Here is a 21,200-nt window from a genome sequence, read left to right on the forward strand (position 1 = left end):
GGGTATCCGCATGAAGTGATGGTGCTTTTTACTTTAGTGCGAACAGCTCATATAAATTTCAAAGCTGTTCTAACAGTCCAACACTGGTCTCTCAATCTCCCGTTGGAGAGCCGTGAGCTTCTCCATGATGTTATCAAACTTGCGCTCCGTGATGTTGTCATTCTTGTGCTCAAAGAGCCGATTCTGAGAACTCACGACCACAGTGAGCTGCTCCAAGATGTGATACAGTTTGCACTCAGAGGTCTTATTCTGAGTATTCATGGCAGCCGTGCGTTCTCCAAGATCTTCTCTGTGCTGCGCTCAATGAGCCCATTTTGAGAAACTCATACCTCGTCCCATCGTTTCAATCCCAGCGGGCAGCCTTGTGGGGGTTTGAACAGCCAGTTCCGCTTCCTTAATTCTTCGATAAGTCAGGGCCAAGCCAGCTCCGATCAGCAAGAACCCTGTTATGTCTGTGAAGGTTCTCAGTCATCCAGGTCATCGTAGTCAAAGGAGCTTGCAAAGAAAAGCGTCTGGACTAGAGCAGGGCGATATGACCAAAAATATTTATCACGATATACATTCGAAAATTTGCGATAACGATATAACTGACGATATAATTGACACGAGACAAAATACTTTACAACTCCTCAACTTTATTCGTGGAAAAAAACCCAACAATGTATTTTCACTTAAACAAGCAGCTGTTTTTTGCATTAAAGTTATATAAAATGTAACAGTGCAAATGCAAATTCCTCGCTGACAGTTTAACCAAAAGGCATTTCCAGTGGAAACTGGCCGACATGTCCTCAGCATAACCATGTATAACATCCACAAAACTTAAAAAGAGGTCATACACACACAATACGGTAACATTATGTTGAAGCACAGTACGTATCACTCCGCGAGGCTCCGCCTACAATAGCCGTAATGCTCCGACAATCCATCAAGCGGTGCGGCTTCGTAGCTTAGCAAAGTCGTACTGAAACATTTGACAGATTTTCGAGCGCCGTGCACATAAAATTGTTTCGAGGTCAGTAAACACAACCAGAGTTCATACATAAGGCGCACGGGATTATAAGGGGCTCTGTCGACTTTCAGGAAAATCAAAGGATTGATTTTAAGTGCGCCGTATTTTCCAAACAACACGGTAATAACGACGGCCCGCTAGCATGCGCTACCAAAAATAGTGCTTTGTTGTGTATCTGACGGACGAAAGCTAAACCAGTTCCACACCAGTGAAGCTGCAGCATTTTTACAAACCAGTTCAGGTTCATCTGTTTCATTCAACGATCTGCTTTCGCTCTTCTCGTTCTCCGAAAAATGCCATGTGCGTACAAAAACAAAGGCACTGTGCATGCGCATTTTACCCATATTCTATCGCCATATTTCATTTTCTTATCGTTGCCCAACATTACACCGGTATCACCAGATCTAGGAATTATTGCAAAATATTCTTCACAGGCGTCTGTTGGTCATGTTGTTTTGTTTTTACTGTGCAGAAATGCAGTTTACTCTCTGTCCCATTTGGGTGCACTTGTGTCTGGCCTCTGTCAGCTGTCAGCAGCAGTGATCCTGCCTGAGCTGTGCCATCCCAGCAGGTTTACAGACCTCTGCAGACTTGCTGCTTCACTCGGTGGCCTAACTGTGATTTCTGGACTCGATGCCGTTTGGGTCGAGCACGTTCTCGTTTGTTAACCGCTTCAGGTTAATGTTGTGGAATTCTGTGACACCAACGTGTTGAGTGTGATTTACACCCAATTTAAAACTTGATAATGTGCTGATTTAGTATTTGGACTCCACAAACTATATCACTTTCCACACTACCTACATAAACTGGCTGGCTTAGCTCCTGTATTCACATCTGTGTCGTGTTTTGCTGTTTGGCCTTCCCAGAAAGCTGGAGCATAATCGACTGTAGGTTCAGCATTGCTTAATAGCTTAATAACAAGCAGTTATTTCTCCCGATTCTCCTGAATCTGTCAAATAATTGCTTATTATTGTAGCGCACTATCACGCGCACTTCTTCTTCCCATACACCTCCATCACACCCTTCCTCCTCCCATCCTCTCCGGTTACAGAATCAGTGCTGGCTTTGTTTTTCTAATAATCACTTAGGCCTAAATCACAAAGGTGGGAGGTCACTACAACTTCCCCTGTGGGGTTGATTTAAGTGGCCCTTAGCCCGGCTACAGTAGCTAATCACAGGGATTTATAGAGTGCATCGCGGAGAGGCCGGACAAACCTAGGGAAATTTGGTGGCACCCTGCTGCAGGTGTTACAAGCCTCTTTTCTTCATGCCGTCTTTCCTCCCCCTCCCCTTCTATTCCAGCTGCTGATGGTAGGCAGCTGCTTGTTCTTCACTTACTGGGGCTCTGTTGGTGGAACATAATGCTGGCAGCACCCTCCTCCTCATCCTGTTGCTGGTCATTCCCGTGTCCGGAAAGTCCTCCACATAAAGCTTTCATAATTACATCGATCTTGAGGGGGCCTTTTACGACCTGCTGACGCATTCAATCACATTTCGGCAAGGCCCTTGTTAAGGGCGGCTTTTTCCCCTTCTTTTTAAAGCATATTCCAAGTTCACGTCCAACCGTTTGTACTTCTCATGTTTCTGATAATTGGGATTTTTCACATGGGCCTGAAGGAGAAGGATAAAAATTAGAGGATGAGCCCTGTGGATGGACGGGGAGCAGGGTCGTTGCTTAGCTGAGAGGAAGGCTGTCAAAAAAACAAAACTGCAGAGGCGTGTAATACAAGATCCAGATGTTGAAACCCTCCAGCAAACAGCCCGCCCCACCGTGTTCATGTCTCCTGTACATAATCGTAAGTCTCGATTACATTGCACTGACAGCATCTCAGCACTCTTTGGTATCACTTGTTTTCTCAACATCATCTGTGGAGCTGCTCTGTTTTGCTTCCAGGTTTAACTACAGGAAGTGTTTTTAGGCTCCAATGCCCCCCCCCCCCCCTTGAATTTCCCCCCGATCACGTCGTCGGTCTGGTTTGAGTGAGCACAACAGCGGGTCAGAGCTAATGAGCTCGCTGGGATCTAAGAGCAATGCCATCTATAGGCATTCACCCCCAGCCTGTGCCAAATGCCGAGCACTGAGAAGCCTTGATACGGGGGGGCTGTAACAGAAGAAGATCTTAAAAGGGGCTTTTTGGGAGAATTGAAATCACATTGTTGTTGTTGGCCTCAAGAAATGCCAAATAAATCCAGATAAAACTTGGATGAACCGCTCCCAAGAAGTCAAGGTGAGCAAATTCTTTCTCCGCTTCCCTTCTCCTGCCTTCACTTTTACCCTCCCCCCATTTTTCCCCCAGTCCCCATTTTCCGAGAGTAACCTTTGCCATGACAGGTCAGAGCTGTGTTTCCAACAGGATGACCTTCGGTAATGAGAGGGCAAGTTAGAGACTGACCTGGAAGCGCATTGTTCATCCATCCTGGGAACACAAACAGTAATAGTGCGAAGGCACACAGGAACAGCTGCACGGCTGCAACGTCGCATTCTCCGGCCTGTTCTTTCACCCATCCATCATTTCACTGCAGAAACATATAAACAAGAAGCACATCTCCTTTACTCATGTGACATCAGAGGGCTGTTTCTGTCTGCCTGACTGTTGAGAGCATGCTGCTGCCCGCGGGTATATCAGCACTTTCAGGCACAACACTGTTGGCTTCATTATCCTCATAGAAAAAGTGTTCTGACCAACCAAAGCCATTTCAGCCGGCACCAATATGATAACAATAAACCATAAGATAAGCTGGGTTTCGTGGGGCCAATAAGAAGTATGTCAGGGCAGTTATTTGGTGAGTTGCTGGGGCTTTCAAGTCAGTGACGATGTCCCAGTTAACCCAGTAAGGACTGCACCTATACAGTACATCAGAAATGCTAAAATATACTTGTTCTTCCTGTTTTCATGAGCCAGCTCTGTTTTTATGGGTTTTTTCCTGTAAACATGAAGATGCTACAGGCCAGTCTAACATGAAGCTCGAACCGTTCTTACACACAGCGAGCAGCTGCGAGACGGGGCTGATACAGAGATGGTGAACTCAGATGTTTTCCTGGCGTTCACGGCATCGGCGCTTGTTACTGTAATCGTGATGCAAAACTGATGTAAAGCCAACAAGGGTCCTTTTATTGGAGCACCTGTTCGACAAGTTTAAGCATGAAGGAAAGTCTTCAGCTGCACTCGTCCTTGGTGGTTTGTGTCACGTGATGGAGATAAAGTAAAAGCTGTGTTTATGCAGAAACCGTTAGCGTAGTTTGATACGGGCTTTAACCCTGACAGCTGACAGCAGCTCTACTTTCTGTGGCGGAGACATATCAACTCATTACTTCTAATTCTAAAAGGCACGGAGAGCACAAACATCGGAGAAGATGTTCATTGTAATGACTCAGAGAAGTGGACGAGGTCTCACAGAATCCCTCAGTACAGCATCCAGCTATAAGAATTTACCCCTCTCATCTGTGATGGACCGTAAACCATCCATAGAGGTAGAGCTGGGCGATATAAGATTTTTTCATATCACGATATGTTTTTTTCATTTCAGGCGATAACGATATCTATCACGATATCAGCCAAATAACTATATTTGTAAGATTTAAATGTGCCGTTGCTCACAAGTAAAATGTGAAATAATCAGCAGCTTGTTTTTATTTAAATATTTATTTCCCATAATAAGTTCAACAGGGTAGATGTACTTAAGGAACATGAGACTTTTTCAGATAAATAAAGGCAAATATTGCAAACTACACAAAAGGCAGCCGCTAAAGCGTTTAAGTTTCAAAATAGAACAAACGAAACAGACTAAATTGTCAATTCCACTTAGAAACAAAATATTAATTCTAAAAATAAATCTTAGTTTGTTTTACAGAAGAACAGACAAAACTGACTAACTTTTGTCAATATCAAATAAACTGAGAACTAAAAGGAAATTCTCAATCTCTCCTTGTTGTATAGCTGAGCTTTTCAAACAGTTTTAACAGTTACTTTAGTCTGACAAAAGCCGAATGACGAATTAGCGCTTCCAGTCAAGTCAAATCAAATCAAATCAAATCAAATCACTTTTATTGTCACATCACATGTGCAGGCACACTGGCACAGCACATGCGAGTGAAATTCTTGTGTGCGAGCCCCACAAGCAACAGAGATGTGCAAACACAACAACACAAACGAGCAAAATACAAGAATGGCCAACCTGAAACTAATAAATATATGTACAATATATAATAGTGTATGCATTTCTGGATGTGTATACTAAATATTTTCCTGTGTGTGTGTGTGTGTGTGTGTGTGTGTGTGTGTGTGTACACACATTTTTACAAATTAAATAGTAAAAAAAAAAAAAAAAATAGTCAGAGACTGAGGCTACGTCCACACGTACACGGGTATTTTTGAAAACGGAGATTTTCCGTTTTCGTTTTAAAAAATAATCCCGTCCACACATAAAGGCAGAAATGAAGGAAAACGCTGCTATGAACATGCCAAAGCAGCAGGTGGCGCTAGATTCCTAACTGTGCAGAAATGTTGGCCAATCAGAAGTCTAGAAGCCTCGGTGGGAAAAAGTAAACAAAGCTGGGGCATAGAAGCAGAACCGAGTCGTATGTGTGGACGGACAGCAACTGTGTGTATATGTAAGCATTCAAACACTGCAGAGAGTAGAATTAACAGTAACAGTATTGTAGAAATTCATTTCACCGAAACAATAACGTGGCGCACAGTGTGACGTCAAAAAATGCGCACACCTTTGACGCTGCGTTTTCTCAGTTTTTCTGGTCCACACGTAAATGCAAAAACGGAGTTTTCAAAAATCTTCGTTTTCAGTGACCAAAAACGCCGTTTACGTGTGGACGAAAGGTGCAAACGCATAGAAAAATCTGCGTTTTCAAAAATACCCGGGTACGTGTGTACGTAGCGCATGCACCAGTTTATTGTATTTCCAGACTTGCTTTTGGCACAATTTACAGTGCACGCTACTCTGTTTTTGTCAGACTTGAAATAGCCGAAATACCTTCACACTACGGAACTTCTATGGCTCTTCCGTTCGACAATCTCTCCGGCATTGGAACCATCATCTGTTTTCTCTTCGGTAACCTTCGGTCACGCTCGGTTGATTTTTCTAGTCGGCACACTCATTTCCTCCATTACCCGGGCGGTACGGTGGCTGGCTGCTTCCCAAACAAACACACGTGCGGCTTGGCACTTGTGCTGTACGTAACAAGTCACGCGACGTGACGCTGCGGCTGTGATTGGTTCGGCTCTGCGCTACTTAATTTGGATTGGCTGTTCTTTTTTTTTTTTTTTTAAGAGGACAAGAGCGGCGAGGTCTATCGCGATAGTTAAATTTTTCTATCGAGTAAAAGTTATATCGCGATACATATCGTTATCGTTCTATCGCCCAGCTCTAGTCTGGACTTCTTTAAGTTACTTGAAGACGTTTCACCTCTCATCCGAGAAGCTTCTTCAGTTCTAAGGTCAAATGGTGGAGAGTCCCAGATATAAACCTAGTGGGAGTAACCCCCCACAGAGGGACAAAAGGACCCCCTGATGATCCTCTAATCGCCTGAGCCAAGGTGTGAAACTGGGCGTGGGTCCCAATCAGCCAGAGTTTCGGGTGTGTTCATTGTGAAACCTGGCCCCACCTTATCATGCGAATTCCTGAGAACCCTGTTACCATGGTTCCGAATAGGTAGATATCTTCAGCACTCAGGCTCACCCAAGCCCAAACTTCTCATTGAGAAAAGGGTGTCAGTTGCATTTAGGGACCAGATGATCAAATCCATAATTCCTCTTTTAGGTTTTAGAGAACAGACTGTGAGAGAGTGTTCCAGGGAAAAGTAATATAAAAAACACGAGACTAGACAAGGACACAAGAGTCTAAGGAGGGAAGCTAAGGGAGAAGAGGAGGAGGAGAAAAGTGCGACCGCCTTCGTCAAGAGCAAGAGCAGAAAAAAAGGACACCTATGACACACAGATAATTTTTCATAGTGAGCACGCTCAGACCGAGGATCGTGGCACTGTTGTTGTTAGCAAAGGATCATTTTTGTTTTCAAGGACTGCTGTTCCTCATTAGGCTTTATTGCCTCCTTGGGCATAAAATCCTATTATAAAGTCATTCTGTTGTTATGTTGCTAACACGGAACATTGCCAGCACATTAATTCTGAACAGTTTTGCAGAAGCCATCTGCTTAATGTATAAAAGAAAACTTGGAAGTTTCTGGGTCATAATTATGTATAATTTGACCTTTTTTAATGAAAACTACCCAGCTTGACCCTGAAAAGGTCACTTAAAAAATTCACAACTGTCACCTTTTTTACTAGAGGGTAAAGATCTTACAGATATTTGAGAGAAATCCCCAACAGTCAAATTACTATGGGTGACTGCTCGGGGATGGTGGGAAGGAAGAACTTCCTTTTAACAAGAAGAGACCTCCAGCAGAGCCAGGCTCAGGAAGGGCCTGAAGCCAGCTGGGAGGTCTTGGGAAAACATAAAATGTAATGACATTCAGAATTACTATATGAAGATACTGTTAATGCTGAAGTGTATAGAGGATGACCCAAATGCTGCACAAGCCTGCATACAAACTAGAAAAAATAAAACACAACAAAACAAGACTATTTGGGTGAATTTTAATAACAAACAATACCCAGCATAAACAAAGTATGGCTCAGTCCAAAAAACAAACAAAAAAACATCAAAAACATTTAGGAGGAGTAAAATAAGACCCGTAGACATGGCTGTTTATACACACTGGGGTTGATAAGGAAGGTGGAGACAGGTGGGGAATGAGGCATAACTAAGCGTAATCATGATCCAGGAACTAGTTATCCGAATAAATCAGAAAATCACCGACAACCATTATTGATAAAAACACTGTGACACACAGAGGTAGTGGAAAGATGTGATTTTAGTGGGTCATGGGAAGTCCAGCAAAGCAAAGTCTGTAGTAGCATAATCAAGGAGGGCTCAAAGTCACGTGGCCCAGCCCGAACTATAAGCTTTATCAAAAAGAACAGTTTTCAATTCAATTCAATTTTATTTATATAGCGCCAAATCACAACAAAAGTCGCCTCAAGGCGCTTCATAGATACAGAGAAAAACCCAACAATCATATGACCCCCTATGAGCAAGCACTTTGGTGACAGTGGGAAGGAAAAACTCCCTTTTAACAGGAAGAAACCTCCGGCAGAACCAGACTCAGGGAGGGGCGGGGCCATCTGCTGCGACTGGTTGGGTTTTAAACCTAATCTTAAAAACAGGCGAGAGACTGAAGCCAAACAAGGAAACGGCTCCTTAGAAAATTTTAGCATGGTACACTGATATCCTCGTCAGATATGACATTTGAAATTGGTTGTAATTTTTAGGCAGGAGACAAAGCTACCTTGCAAGTAGCTTTTATCACTAAATGGTAATTACATTAATAACAGAAAATCAGGATTTATTTATTTTTTTTCAAATTGAGAGAGCTGCAAAATATTAGTCAGTATGCATTTAATAACTCCAAATGTGCTATTATTCACATGCTGAAGCATGAATTTGCATCATTAGCCTGTCTATTGTGTGTAAAGGACATGAAAATGAAGGAGCAGCATTGTTCTTGGCTTTAGAAACTAAAAACTGTGCTTGTTTTTCCAAGGATTATAGCAAGAAACATGACTAGGATTAGCAAGGTATTTAGCTCCATGGGTGCTAAGGTATCGGTACTTGTGCCAGCCACAGAAATCTCTAAAGTATTCGTTATTATCAATGCTGAAATATATGTGCCATATTTCACTTTTGCATTCAGGATGTGATGCAAAAAATGTATTGAGGGAAAGCTAACAGAATATATAAGAATCTGTCTATCCTTCAAGCTCGGGTCCTCTACCCGAGGCCTGGGATCTTAAGGGTCCTGCGCAATATCTTAGCTGTTCCTAGGACTGCGCTCTTACCTTCACCCTCCACATCTTCTAAAGCTCTTCGCTGAGCCCTTGGTATTTCTCCAGCTTCTTGTGTTCCTTCTTCCTGATGTTGTTGCATATTGATTCTTTCAGTGCAAAATATTAGTGTTCAAAAACAACTCTCTGTCACACTAAACAGTTATTTCTATAAAAATAAATGCAGTGTATAATTTAACCTTAAGCTAGAAAGCAACATGGGAACACTCAAGTAAAGTACCTTTAAATTGTGCTCCTGAATAGTAAGTAAAAGTGTTTACTGACATTTCCTTATGAGACCACAAAAGGATCTTGTGGAATAAAATAGTGGCTTCCTGCTGTTGCAAGAAGCCACTTTTAGTTGTTTTAGTCTTGAATGGCCTGTGAGCCTGCAGGATAGCTGTTTGTCTTATGCTGGAGCTCGGGATTACCAGTTACCTGTAGACACAAAGCTAGTTAGTCCCCTATGCTGGTGTCACAAGTTTGCATTTCAACAGACAAACACCCATTTTTTTATCCTCTTTATATCCCTGCTGTCTGGAAATAATATTCCAGAGCCACACCTCTGAAATCTCTGGAGCACTTTAAAGCCTTACAGGCCTCGTGTACATAGTTAAGGTTTCTAAGCCCAAAAATAGTTTAATTCCCCAAACTGCCAAAGCTGTGTTCAACATCTAAAAGTGAAAGCAAACAGGAATCTGCTTACATCATGCAGTCACGCACCACAAACTGCCGGTAATAGGTTCGTCAGAGGCAATATAGTCATTTTAAATTGCATTTAGATTAGATAAAAACTATTACTGGGAAACGCATGCATCAACCATATATACAGCAATCAAGATTGTACAGAAGGAAGAGGGCAAGAAGGAATGGCTTTTATAATTCAATTCAATTCAATTTTATTTATATAGCGCCAAATCACAACATAAGTCCCCTCAAGGCAAGCAGTGTGCACATAGGCAGTGCTTGTTTATCTGTCTGAGTTGCTCGAATAATTTTAAGATGGGTACAGATTCACCTCCGTCTTGCCGTAAAAGATTTGGGATGACTTTTTCTGGCTCAATTAGAGTGAAATCAACAATCTAGCTAAAAATACTTTTTGTCCCACTGGGTTCTGACTAGGAGGGAAGATTTTCTCTATGGTAGCGTTCCCAGGTAAAATCAAAATGCAGATGTAAAATTGTGGATATTTATAACACTGCTGCGGCTATTTCTCTCTCACTCCTCCCTGAAACATTGTGTGAGATGCCTGCTGCATATAGAGAAGATTGCAGATACTTCTATAAATTCCCATTAGGCTGTTGATAGCATGCAATCAGTGTTGCCATAAAGCACACCTGCTATTGTGCGCCAACTGTCAGATTGCAAAACAGACAAGTCGAGATGAGTTGCTTTTTTTCAACTCCCTTTTTTCTTGATGAGATGGAAAATTTTATAATCTTCATTATTGCTAAACTTCGCTTAACCTCCACGCTGCAAGACGCAAGTTCAAACACGTTATGCGGTAGCTGTTTTTCTGTAGTGTGGCGTGACTGGGCTTAACGGATATACACACACGCACATACAAAAAAAGCTCAGAACTAAATCCTGAGTGTACTAAAAGTAAAGGTAGAAAGGCCACTCTGAGTGTGTGTGTGTGTGTGTGTGTGTGTGAGAGAAACTATGAGTAAAGATGGACTAAATAAAAGGAGTGACAGGACCCCTTCATTGATCCATGCTGTATCCTCCCAAATCAATTGGTGACGGTGAAAGCACCGTGACACCTGCTAAGTGCAGCCTTGACAGCACAGCAATACATCCTGCCACTCATTGCACTGCACTTAGCTTTTGTTAAGTGGGACGAGGGTAATATATCATAAAACTGTCGCACTTGAAAAGCAATCAAAGCCGCGATAATTAGACCCGTTCACAATTGGAAGTTCAATTTATCCACAGTCAGGTTGTGCCGCAGCGCCTCACTCCAGAAGCACTTCAGGTGAAATCTGAAGTATGTGTTGTGAAAAACACTTGAAGTCGACAAAAGCAAATTTGGGAATGGGTGAGGAGCAGTTTTGTCTCAGTTCTGGAGCTGCGTGCAGAATGTATAGCATATAAATAATACACTTTTAATACTGAAGCATGTCTGATCAACGTGGAATATGTTTCTCTCACAGTAAGAAACCTTTACTTTTAGCATGTTATGGGATGCTTAATGCAGTCAAACAAGAGGATCATGAATGGATTTGCATCCTCCAACCATTGTTACATACAGGAAATGCCTCCATTTGATCCACACTATTGCGTGAGGCCACAGGATAACTGTTCTGTGTCTAAAGTCTCACACAAGTTTGAAACTTGCAGCCTTTTGGTTATAAAGAAAATATCACTGCATTAAATGCAGCTATAAATGTAACTTATCTGTATGATGGCATTTAAAGGGCACTTCCAGGACGGCCTTTATTGGTTTTTGGTTGAACAAATAAAAACATGTTAGAGCGCACTACAAGCAAGGGACAGCGTGTAGTGGTGGCTTTTATCTAAATTGAATCGCACTTTCAGGAGTGTATCCTTTTTTCCAGCGCTGGGTGATGACTTTGGTTTAAACTCAAAGTCGAAACTACAATGAAAGGAAATAAGCCAACAAGTTCCTGTTTCATTTGTGTTGATTCACAGCAGGCTTTAAATGCTTACACACACAAATATAAAGGAATCTGGTGCGTGTATCATTCAAGAGCTTTAACTTGGTAACTATGTTAACTCAATACTTTTCACTTACGTATTTCTTTCACATACTGTATAGGTAAGATTGCTTTAAACAACTCAAGCCATTCATAACATAGTCAAAGGAGCTTGCAAAGAAAAGCGTCTGGACTTCTTTAAGTTGCTTGAAGACCTGAAAGACAAAACGCCAAAACACAAACTTAACAATGTGGTGTATGCTGTACAGTGCAGCGAGGAATGCCCAGACCTCTACATTGGAGAGACCAAACAGCCACTTCACAAGCGCATGGCACAACACAGAAGAGCCACCTCCACAGGACAAGACTCAGCAGTCCATCTGCATCTTAAGGATAAAGGACACTCTTTCGAGGATGCCAATGTTCACATTTTGGACAGAGAGGACAGATGGTTTGAAAGAGGAGTGAAAGAAGCCATCTATGTCCACTGTGAGCGACCATCTTTGAACAGAGGCGGGGGTTTACGACACAAACTCTCTGCCATCTATAATCCAGTTTTGAGATCCCTTCCCAGACGCCTTAACGCCCACTCACATCCTGGGCCATCTGACCTCAGGAATTCGCATGATAAGGTGGGGCCAGGTTTCACAATGAACACACCCGAAACTCTGGCTGATTGGGACCCACGCCCAGTTTTCCACCTTGGCTCAGACGATTAGAGGATCATCAGGGGGTCCTTTTGTCCCTCTGTGGGGGGTCACTCCCACTAGGTTTATATCTGGGACTCTCCACCATTTGACCTTAGAACTGAAGAAGCTTCTCGGATGAGAGGTGAAACGTCTTCAAGCAACTTAAAGAAGTCCAGACGCTTTTCTTTGCAAGCTCCTTTGACTACGATGACCTGGATGACTGAGAACCTTCACAGACATTCATAACATAATTAAGTTGCTTTCAGGTCCACATTAGTAAAACGAATATCACATTTGTGTTATTCAGTCTGATGGGTTTGTAAATTAATTTGAAATTAACCTAAATTAGCATCAAAATTTCATTAGCACTACCTGTTAGTGTGCTCTCCACTATCCAGTTGGCCTTTTACAGGATATGTTTGTTTGTATGATGGAACACATTAAATCCTTCACTCAGCAACTCTGTATGGTTTTGCCAACAGGAATACAAAGCTAGACTTTTTCACAATGAAACCTTGAAAATGTCATCACTAAATCTCAGGAATCAGATCTTTAAGATCCAATGTCTTCCTCTGTGTTTTGACTCATTCTGTGCAACAGGCCTGTCAAATCAGCAACTCTTTATTTCTCACAAACACTGCACACGGCAAAAAGTCTGCACACTCTGATTTGATTTATGCCACCTGTCCCTTCTAAACTTCGTTACACCAGATGACAAAGACATAGACAGCTTGTTGAGAATCTTCTTGTAAAGGTCAGAAACCGATGTGAGGAACATTGTGGCTTACCCCAAAAAATCACCAGGTCCAAAACTCTTCTTTTAGTTTGCTTTGCCTTTTATAGCTAAGCCCGCAGAGGTCAGGGAGACAAACAAGGGTTTCTCTGTCACTGATGTGCTTATTTGTACTTACCCCTTACATTCAGCGTGTGAGCACAGCTTTTTATACACCAAAGTGAAAAAAGAGATAGCAGCAAACCTGTAACTACACAAACGGTATTATATTGCTGGAGGTCTTTGAAATGTCAAATTTGTTAAGGGTGTGGAAAAGGCCTGTGTACTAAACAACATCATTATACAAGGGTAAGCTGTTTTTACATTGTTTTGCAGTGACTATTTGGGGACTGAATTATGTTTTGGAGGTGGTTAAGTAAACCAGTAAATAATCTTACCCCCGAAATCCATCATTTTTGTTGATTTGTTTATTCCTCATACTCCAGCGGTGTTTATGTATGAAATCTCAAAATCATAGAAATGTATTGTTTTTATTAATGTTTTACAAATATGTTGTGACATTATTATGCTAGATGAAAATTAGCAAAGGCAATGTTGTAATTTCCAGATTTGCCCTCTCACTGCTGCTGGACACAGTGGTACAGAGGTGTGTTATTTGGGCTGTGACATAATGATGTTTGACAGGTTAAAGGTTTAGTTCGTTTAGTAACAGCATTTTCTTAAAGGATTTTTATACCACCTCATCTGTACTGTACCTGAGGCTGTGGATAATTTGGAATTCAGTTATAGTTTATGTAATTTTGTGTCAGATGTTACATTTAAGAGCAGCAGAAAGCTATTTAGAGCACATATTAGGCAATATTTGCAATACTTTAAATCAGAATCAGGATACTTTATTGATCCCTGGGGGAAATTATTTTTTGTTACAGTGCTCCATTATAAACCAACATTAAGACAAGACAGACAATACGCTAACTAAGAATAGCACTAATACATACATATATATATATATATATATATATATATATATATATATATATATATATATATATATATAAAAAAAAAATAGCTGTAAAAGAAACATGTGTAGTTGTAGCAGTAAACAGTGTGTTAAGTGGATGCGTTGTACAGGGAGATGGCCACAGGCAGGAATGATTTCCTGTGTCGTTCAGTGGTGCTTTTCGGTAATCTCAGTCTCTCACTGAACGAGCTCCTGTGACTGACCAACATGTCATGGAGTGGGTGGGAGGTGTTATCCAACATTGTCTTTATCTTGGACAGCATCCGCCTCTCCGACACCACCTTGAGGGAGTCCAGCTCCATCCCCACAACATTGCTGGCCTTACGGATCAGTTTATTAAGTCTGTTGGCATCTGCGACCCTCAGCCTGCTCCCCCAGCATGCAACAGCATAGAGGATCGCACTGGCCACAACAGACTCATAGAAAATCCTGAGCGTTTTCTGGCAGATGTTGAAGGACCTCAGTCGCCTCAAAAAATAGAGACGACTCTGGCCCTTCCTGTAAAGTGCTGTGGTGTTTTTAGCCCAGTCCAGTTTATTGTCAATGTGTACTCCAAGGTATTTATAGTCCCTCCACAATGTCAACACTGACCCCCTGGATTGAAACAGGGGTCAAGTGTTTCCTGGTCTTCCTGAAGTCCACGATCAGTTCCTTGGTTTTTGCCACGTTGAGCTGCAGATGATTCTGCTCACACCACGTGACAAAGGAGTCGACCACAGCCCGGTACTCTGTCTCATCATCCCTGCTGATGCATCCAACCACCGCAGAGTCATCAGAAAACTTCTGAAGATGGCATGTCTCTGTGCAGTGGCTGAAGTCTGTGGTGTAGAGGGTGAAGAGGAAGGGGGAGAGGACAGTCCCCTGTGGTGCCCCTGTGTTGCTGATCACCTTGTCAGACACACACTGTGGGAGACGTACATATTGTGGTCTTCCTGTCAGGTAATCAACAATCCAGGACACCAGAGAAGCATCCACCTGCATCGCTGCTAACTTATCACCCAGGAGGGTCGGCCTGATGGTGTTGAAAGCACTGGAAAAGTCAAAAAATATGACCCTCACAGTGCTCGCCGGCTGGTCCAGATGGGTGTAGACACGATTGAGCAGGTAGATGATGGCGTCCTCAGTTCCGAGACGAGGCTGATAAGCGAACTGAAGGGGATCCAGGTGTGGCCTTACTATGGGTCGCAGCTGGTCCAGGATGAGCCTTTCCAGGGTCTTCATGATGTGGGAGGTCAGTGCCACGGGCCTGTAATCCTGGGGGCCACTGGGACGTGGCGTCTTTGGTACAGGGACGAGGCGTGATGTCTTCCACATCACTGGGACCCTCTGCAGACTCAGACTCAGCATAAACAGTTTATGAAAGACTCCACACAGCTGGGGGGCACAGGTCTTGAGGACGAGGGGACTCACTCCGTCTGGTCCAGCAGACTTGCCTGAGTGAAGTCTCCTCATTTGCATCTCAACCTGGTATTGAGTGAAGGTGATGGGTGGGGGAGGGGTGTCAGGAATCTCACAGGAGGCAACAGCGCCATGTGAAGAGAGAGGCTGGCACAGTGGTGTGGCTCTGGATTCCAGGCTGACTACAGGTGAGGTTGTGGGAGCATAAATGCAAAAGCACATCCAATTAGGTGGCCCAATAGATGTATGTAATATCAGTTTCATGTACTAGAGTTACATCAGCTGCCCTGATTCTGTACCTCTACAAGTAGTCTTTTGTTTTCCCTAATCTGAAGGGTTTCCAATGAACCAGTAACCACAACGATGAGCATGACTGTGATTAGTTCCCATCTAATTTGGGTTTCGTATGTTTCAATTAGAAGCTTCAATGTGGAGTTAAGGAAAATAAAACATATGCAGTAAGCAAAAATGCCAAACAATTTCTAGTTAGAGCTTCTTATTTAATTTCTTTATACCAGTGAATTAATATATTGAAGCAGCCCTACAGTTGGTGAGGGAAATTCCCCACTGAAATCCATCCATTTAGTCTTATGGGAAACTGTTATGAGCCTTTCCACTGTTCACTGAGTCGGTCGGCCTGAGTCACTGGCAGATGAATTGCTAATGAAAAGAAAATGTTTTCAATAATAATTAGTTGCATTCTTGCTTAACTAACAGGCATGTGCAATTTTAGAAAGTAATTCGGGCCTTCCAATTATTGAGTTTTTTGACATTCTTTTTTTCTGCTGAGATAAGACAGACACTCATATAATTTTCTTCTCCTCGCAGCTCAGCCTGCAAGTGCTGACCTTTATCAGTGCTTAAAGGCTGGAAGCTGCATTTATTTATTACTTTTCAATCACAAAAATAGCATAATGACAATTTAATCAGAAGCATATCGCAATATATATTAAATGAAAAAGTTGCTGTTGAGATCTGTGTCTGTCATTATCAACTGGAATTCACAGGCTTCAATTATTTTTCCACCCTGAGTTTGTTTATTTTTCTTTATTTACTCTTCCATTACAGATCAGCTGTCTTTTCTTTCCACATGAGGCTTCACTGAGAATGTGTAAGCACAATAAAGACCTTTCAAAATACGGTGACGTGTACTGACAAAAAAGAATATGAAGGAAGAAGCAGAAAGAAAGTAAATGAGCAAGCGAAGAGATAAAGAAGCGATGGGCTGATCTGAAAGGTAGTCTAAATATTCAGCTCGTCCCATCAAAAGAGTCATTGTACATTGTTCCAAAATCTCATCTGTCTCCTCGTTCTGCAGATAACATTTAGGCAAAATATGAAAACATACATGTTTTTCTTTTTTTCTCCACACGTAATCCAGCTCAGCCCTCAGAATCTTTCACGGCTATCTTAAATATTAAAGTGTGCTTTGCTGAATGATGGGATGCTCTGTATGATTCATACCCAGTATTTGAGAAAAAAAATAAAAATAAAAAGCTGACCGATAATTCTCAAAACACAAATCATCTCTGCCACCTTCACGGCTTTAATAGAGAATTGTGCATTTGAATTATTCATCGCCGCTTTGCTCTGGTGAGTACGCAAGCCTGGCCCTTTGGCACAACTCTTTGCCCAAGCTTTTAAGTCAAAGTCACCTCATGAAATGTATTTAGATGTTACAATGATAGCTTTTTAATCACAGTCAGCCTTCAGTGGAGAGTGATTATTCAAAGACTTAACAGATAAACCGAACAGACAGTGTGCGGCTTTAAGATATCACTTGGCAACCATATTAGTCCTCAGATGCTTGACCACAGTGACTTTAGACAGGTAGCAGCATTTATTTACGCACAGGTCAGAAGTCCCAGCAGAATTCTCATTTGGCTTCGAACAAGAGTGATTGATTTTGTGTTTTCTTGGCTTGTTAGCCAGTAAATCACACTCTCTGGGCGGCTAATTGTCGCAGTCTTGATGGAAACCAGTGATGGTTCAGTCTGTCCATTTAACTGTTGATGAGCTATTTCAAAGAGTGCTGAAGTTTTTAAGCTCAGACTGTGTGTTTTACTTTATCTGTGCAATTATGTTTCCACGCAGCTAAAATATCACTTGAAGTAAACATTTATAAGCATACAGCTGAATACTAATGGATCAGTAGTGTGCTGATGACATGGCGTGCTTCCACCGATATAACTGCTGATAACTTTATGGATTGGTCATCAGGGTGCTTGGTTAAGGTCAGGGAAAGACCAGAGGAGAAACAAACAATGCTCACGTTACTTGAGAAACAAAGTGTTATTTACTTTTGTTTAAAACCACAGTCCGTTCGTAACCTTAGCCAAAGTTGATTCTGTTCATCTGGACGTAGCGTGGGAAAAACGTTTCTCGTCTAAGAGACTTCTTCAGTCTCCAAAGTGTTTTCGTTGCCTAACCTGAACCATAGATTGGTATTGTGAGCTGAGTGACCACCATCCACTCAGACCACCTTGATGCAGTTCATCATTGCAACTTCATTATTAAAACAAACAAACATGTCTCTGCATACATGGATAAAATCTTGCCTGGTTATCTACTAGACTCACAGGAAGCAGGCAGGCTGATGGTTCCCAGATTGCACCAAACGTACTGGAAAAACAGTTTGATGTAAATTCTTAGAGATTGGATCGACTTGTTTTTGTAATTGAGGTTTACTAACTGAAATGAAAGTGCCACGATCAAATTTGTTTACAATCTTTTGCTGAAACATGTCATTTTTTTGTCCATTCTTTAGACAGTGCAGTTACATTTCTGCTTTTGGATAAGCTTTGCACAGGGTTTTTTTAAAGTTAATAACAATATAATATAGTTTGCTTTTCACATATTCTAACCTATTAAAACCCTTCTCCAGGTTGTCGTGTTGTTATTCAAGTAACATGAACACAAAATCTGATCTGAACATCCTAGTGTGTGACTAAAGTACCATTCAAACAGTGTCTTCACCGGTCCATGTAATGAACACATTTGACTGTTTTGTGCATAATTTACTCAGAAAATTAGTCTGGCATATTAAGTATGTTTTTGGAGACTGTGAGATCTCCACTAGAATGTAAAACAATAATTTGTGGGTTTGATGACAGCAGATGTTTGCACTTATCAATCCACTGATGTGAGGCTTAAGATGTTTACTTAATTTCTTTCACTGCCTTAACAATCTTTGGAATAAATATTCATTGAATAAAATGCACCACAAGTGTCATTTTAGATGTGAGGATAAAGATAATGATTACACTTTGATGATTATGCTTTTGCACCACGACAGGCATTTAGAGGATCCCATTACAATTTGATGTAATTGCAGAAGTATTTTGATAAGTGAATCACACACACACACTGTGTGTCATGGACTGAATGACTGAGGGGGCTTAGAGGCACATGTTCTACTCTGTGAAGAGCCACGCTGATCAGTATATTGACAGCTTGTCGAGTTGCACCTGTATTAGTTGACAATGCCTGTCTAATGCAAGCAGTGCATTTCATAGTATAGCCATGATTGGATTTCAGACTGAAATCAAGCTTTAGTCTGTTGCTTGTAATGATTTGAAGTTTTGTGACGGCTCATTCAGTTAATCAGCAGGGTTCCCACATCCTCCCATCTCTGCAGTGGTCCATACTGCAGATGTTGGGAATTTCAGATTAAAGACATGGTGACTGCTGAGTGCATGCATAAGCATCCTTAGCTGGATTACCGAGTAATAAGCTTTCAGTTAAAGGCATAAAGCATAAAACAAATCTGAGATACTGTGAGTAAAAAAAGACACACCGGAGCAGATTCAGAATTTAGATGAGCATCTAACTGTAGCTCAGAGGTGTAAGACCCTGGGCTCAGTACTCCGACACTCGAGGGTGATATTATACGCAACAAAAAGTGGAGAAGGGTAGAGCTGAAGTAAGAAGTAGAAAAGATATGATAGAAAAGAAAGCAGAGCCTTGGCAGGAGGAGGGAATGTGGGTCACCAGGGACAAGGGAACATAAGGAAGTTCTTGCTGGAAATGTTGACTCTTTGCCTTCTGTTGGATTGTATCTGAAACTTGACTGGAGAAGAAATGTCACTGTACCACTGGGGAGGCAAAAAGTGGGACAGACTGCCCGGTGATTGCAAAGTGCTTCATGGCATGCAGTCAATTTACTGCACCTTGTACCACGTACTGTTTTGAATAGGTTTATCTTCCCTCCCTGTGTCTTTGGTGTTGTGCCTGCTCCTTTTTTCTGTTTGGCAATTCTCATAAAGACATGTTTAATTGGATAGCACTGAACCTTTCTGCTCAAGGCATTGCTTCATACGCATATAAGGAAAAAGCCATCACTGGCTTTATCGGATGGTATTGCATACTTTTGAAAATAATTTGCCACTCAGTTAAACTACATTCATAGCAAATGAAAACCCAACTGAAGCAGCAAAGTTAATTGTGTTTCTTTTTAGTTTCAGTCGGCTTTTTTTTTTTTTTTTTTTTTTTTTTTAAGGAAATCAATTTCAGAGTCATTGAAGCTTTATGTTCTGAATAAAAATGAAAGAAAGTGAAGTACCATTGATCCTACCAAACAAAGTGATGGTGGCTCTATATGTTGTGGAATACTGAACACAGTTTGGCTCTTCTTTGGGACTTTCTTTAATGAAGAATGAACGAATGAAGTTTCATTGTCATGCATTTTATATTTCAGATAGGAGTCAAATATGGAACAAAACTATGGACTTTCATGACTCAGAAAATGAACTGAAATGTCCAAAACCATTTTTAAGAGCTTGAAAAAAAAAAGGTGTCTCACGTATTTAAACCCTAGTGGGGTTTGTCCGTCGAGAGGCGGTTGCTGACCTACTATTAATCATGTGTGCTGTCACATGATCCAAGGTGTGAAAAAAGGTGTATGTCGTTACACCAGAGGGTTTGGGTGAAACCTCTGTGACACCTTGCCTCACCCTATCATACGACATATTAAAGTCATATGCTATTATTATTACTATTTAGCAGCAAATTACACGTTTCAAGAGAATTTATTGTAACTCTTCCCTCTTTTACTTTCTTAGATAAGAAGAACCCATGTCATTTACCCCAGGCTCCCGGTCCCTGTCGAGGGCTCGTGTCACGCTTCTTCTTTGACAGCTCGAGTCAGGAGTGCAAGCAGTTCTATTATGGAGGATGTTTTGGCAATGCCAACAATTTCAGGACCATGGCTGAGTGTCAGGCAAAGTGTCTAAATCCAGGTAGGGATGCACTTGCATTCACTAATGCAGTTCACTGACTGTTGTTTTGAAGCGTTCTCTGATTTCTTCCATAGTCATATCTGCTTTTGATGAAGTCCTACATGAGGACCCAAAGATCACAGCCTTTCATTACAGCTTAATGGTCTTTATCCTCTGTATACAGAGAGTTCTCTAATCTTTTCATAATGTTAGAATCTGTAAAATTGCATGTAAAGAAACATTATTTTTTCTCCCTCACAGAGTGGAGAATCCTTTATTTTCTTTGCTTACTTTATCAATCATTTTCTTTTGAAAGGTTCCGCTGGCATCAAATTGTATATCAGCACGTTATTTTAAGCATGTTATATGTTGTCTTTGTACTGATTTTGATTAAACACATGGTTTGAATAACTTGTAAATCATTTGGATTTTGTGTATATTTTACACACAATAGCTTTCTTTTATTGGAAACATGGCCAGTTGCTGTGCATCAACAGAAAACCCATTTCAGTGAGGTGACATAATCAAAATAATTCTACCTCTGAAAATTAACTTTGTGATGACTTTTAGCTGACCGTGAAA

At 41.4% G+C, this 21,200-nt stretch overlaps 1 protein-coding gene across 2 annotated transcripts in view; it reads left to right on the forward strand.

Moving 5' to 3' along the window:
* The window catches only part of tfpia (tissue factor pathway inhibitor a), a 53,536-nt gene that overhangs the window by 25,732 nt on the left and 6,604 nt on the right, over positions 1–21,200 (forward strand). For both annotated transcript variants that reach the window (XM_085373894.1, XM_085373895.1), the window contains exon 3: positions 20,463–20,639. In XM_085373894.1, the coding sequence (XP_085230020.1) occupies positions 20,463–20,639 (177 nt within the window). The remainder of the gene's footprint in view (positions 1–20,462; positions 20,640–21,200) is intronic.

Source organism: Diplotaxodon limnothrissa, linkage group LG16 (assembly GCF_057381915.1).
Source record: "Diplotaxodon limnothrissa isolate DT_005_m linkage group LG16, D_limnothrissa_male_GT1.1, whole genome shotgun sequence".
NCBI classification, from domain to species: domain Eukaryota; kingdom Metazoa; phylum Chordata; class Actinopteri; order Cichliformes; family Cichlidae; genus Diplotaxodon; species Diplotaxodon limnothrissa.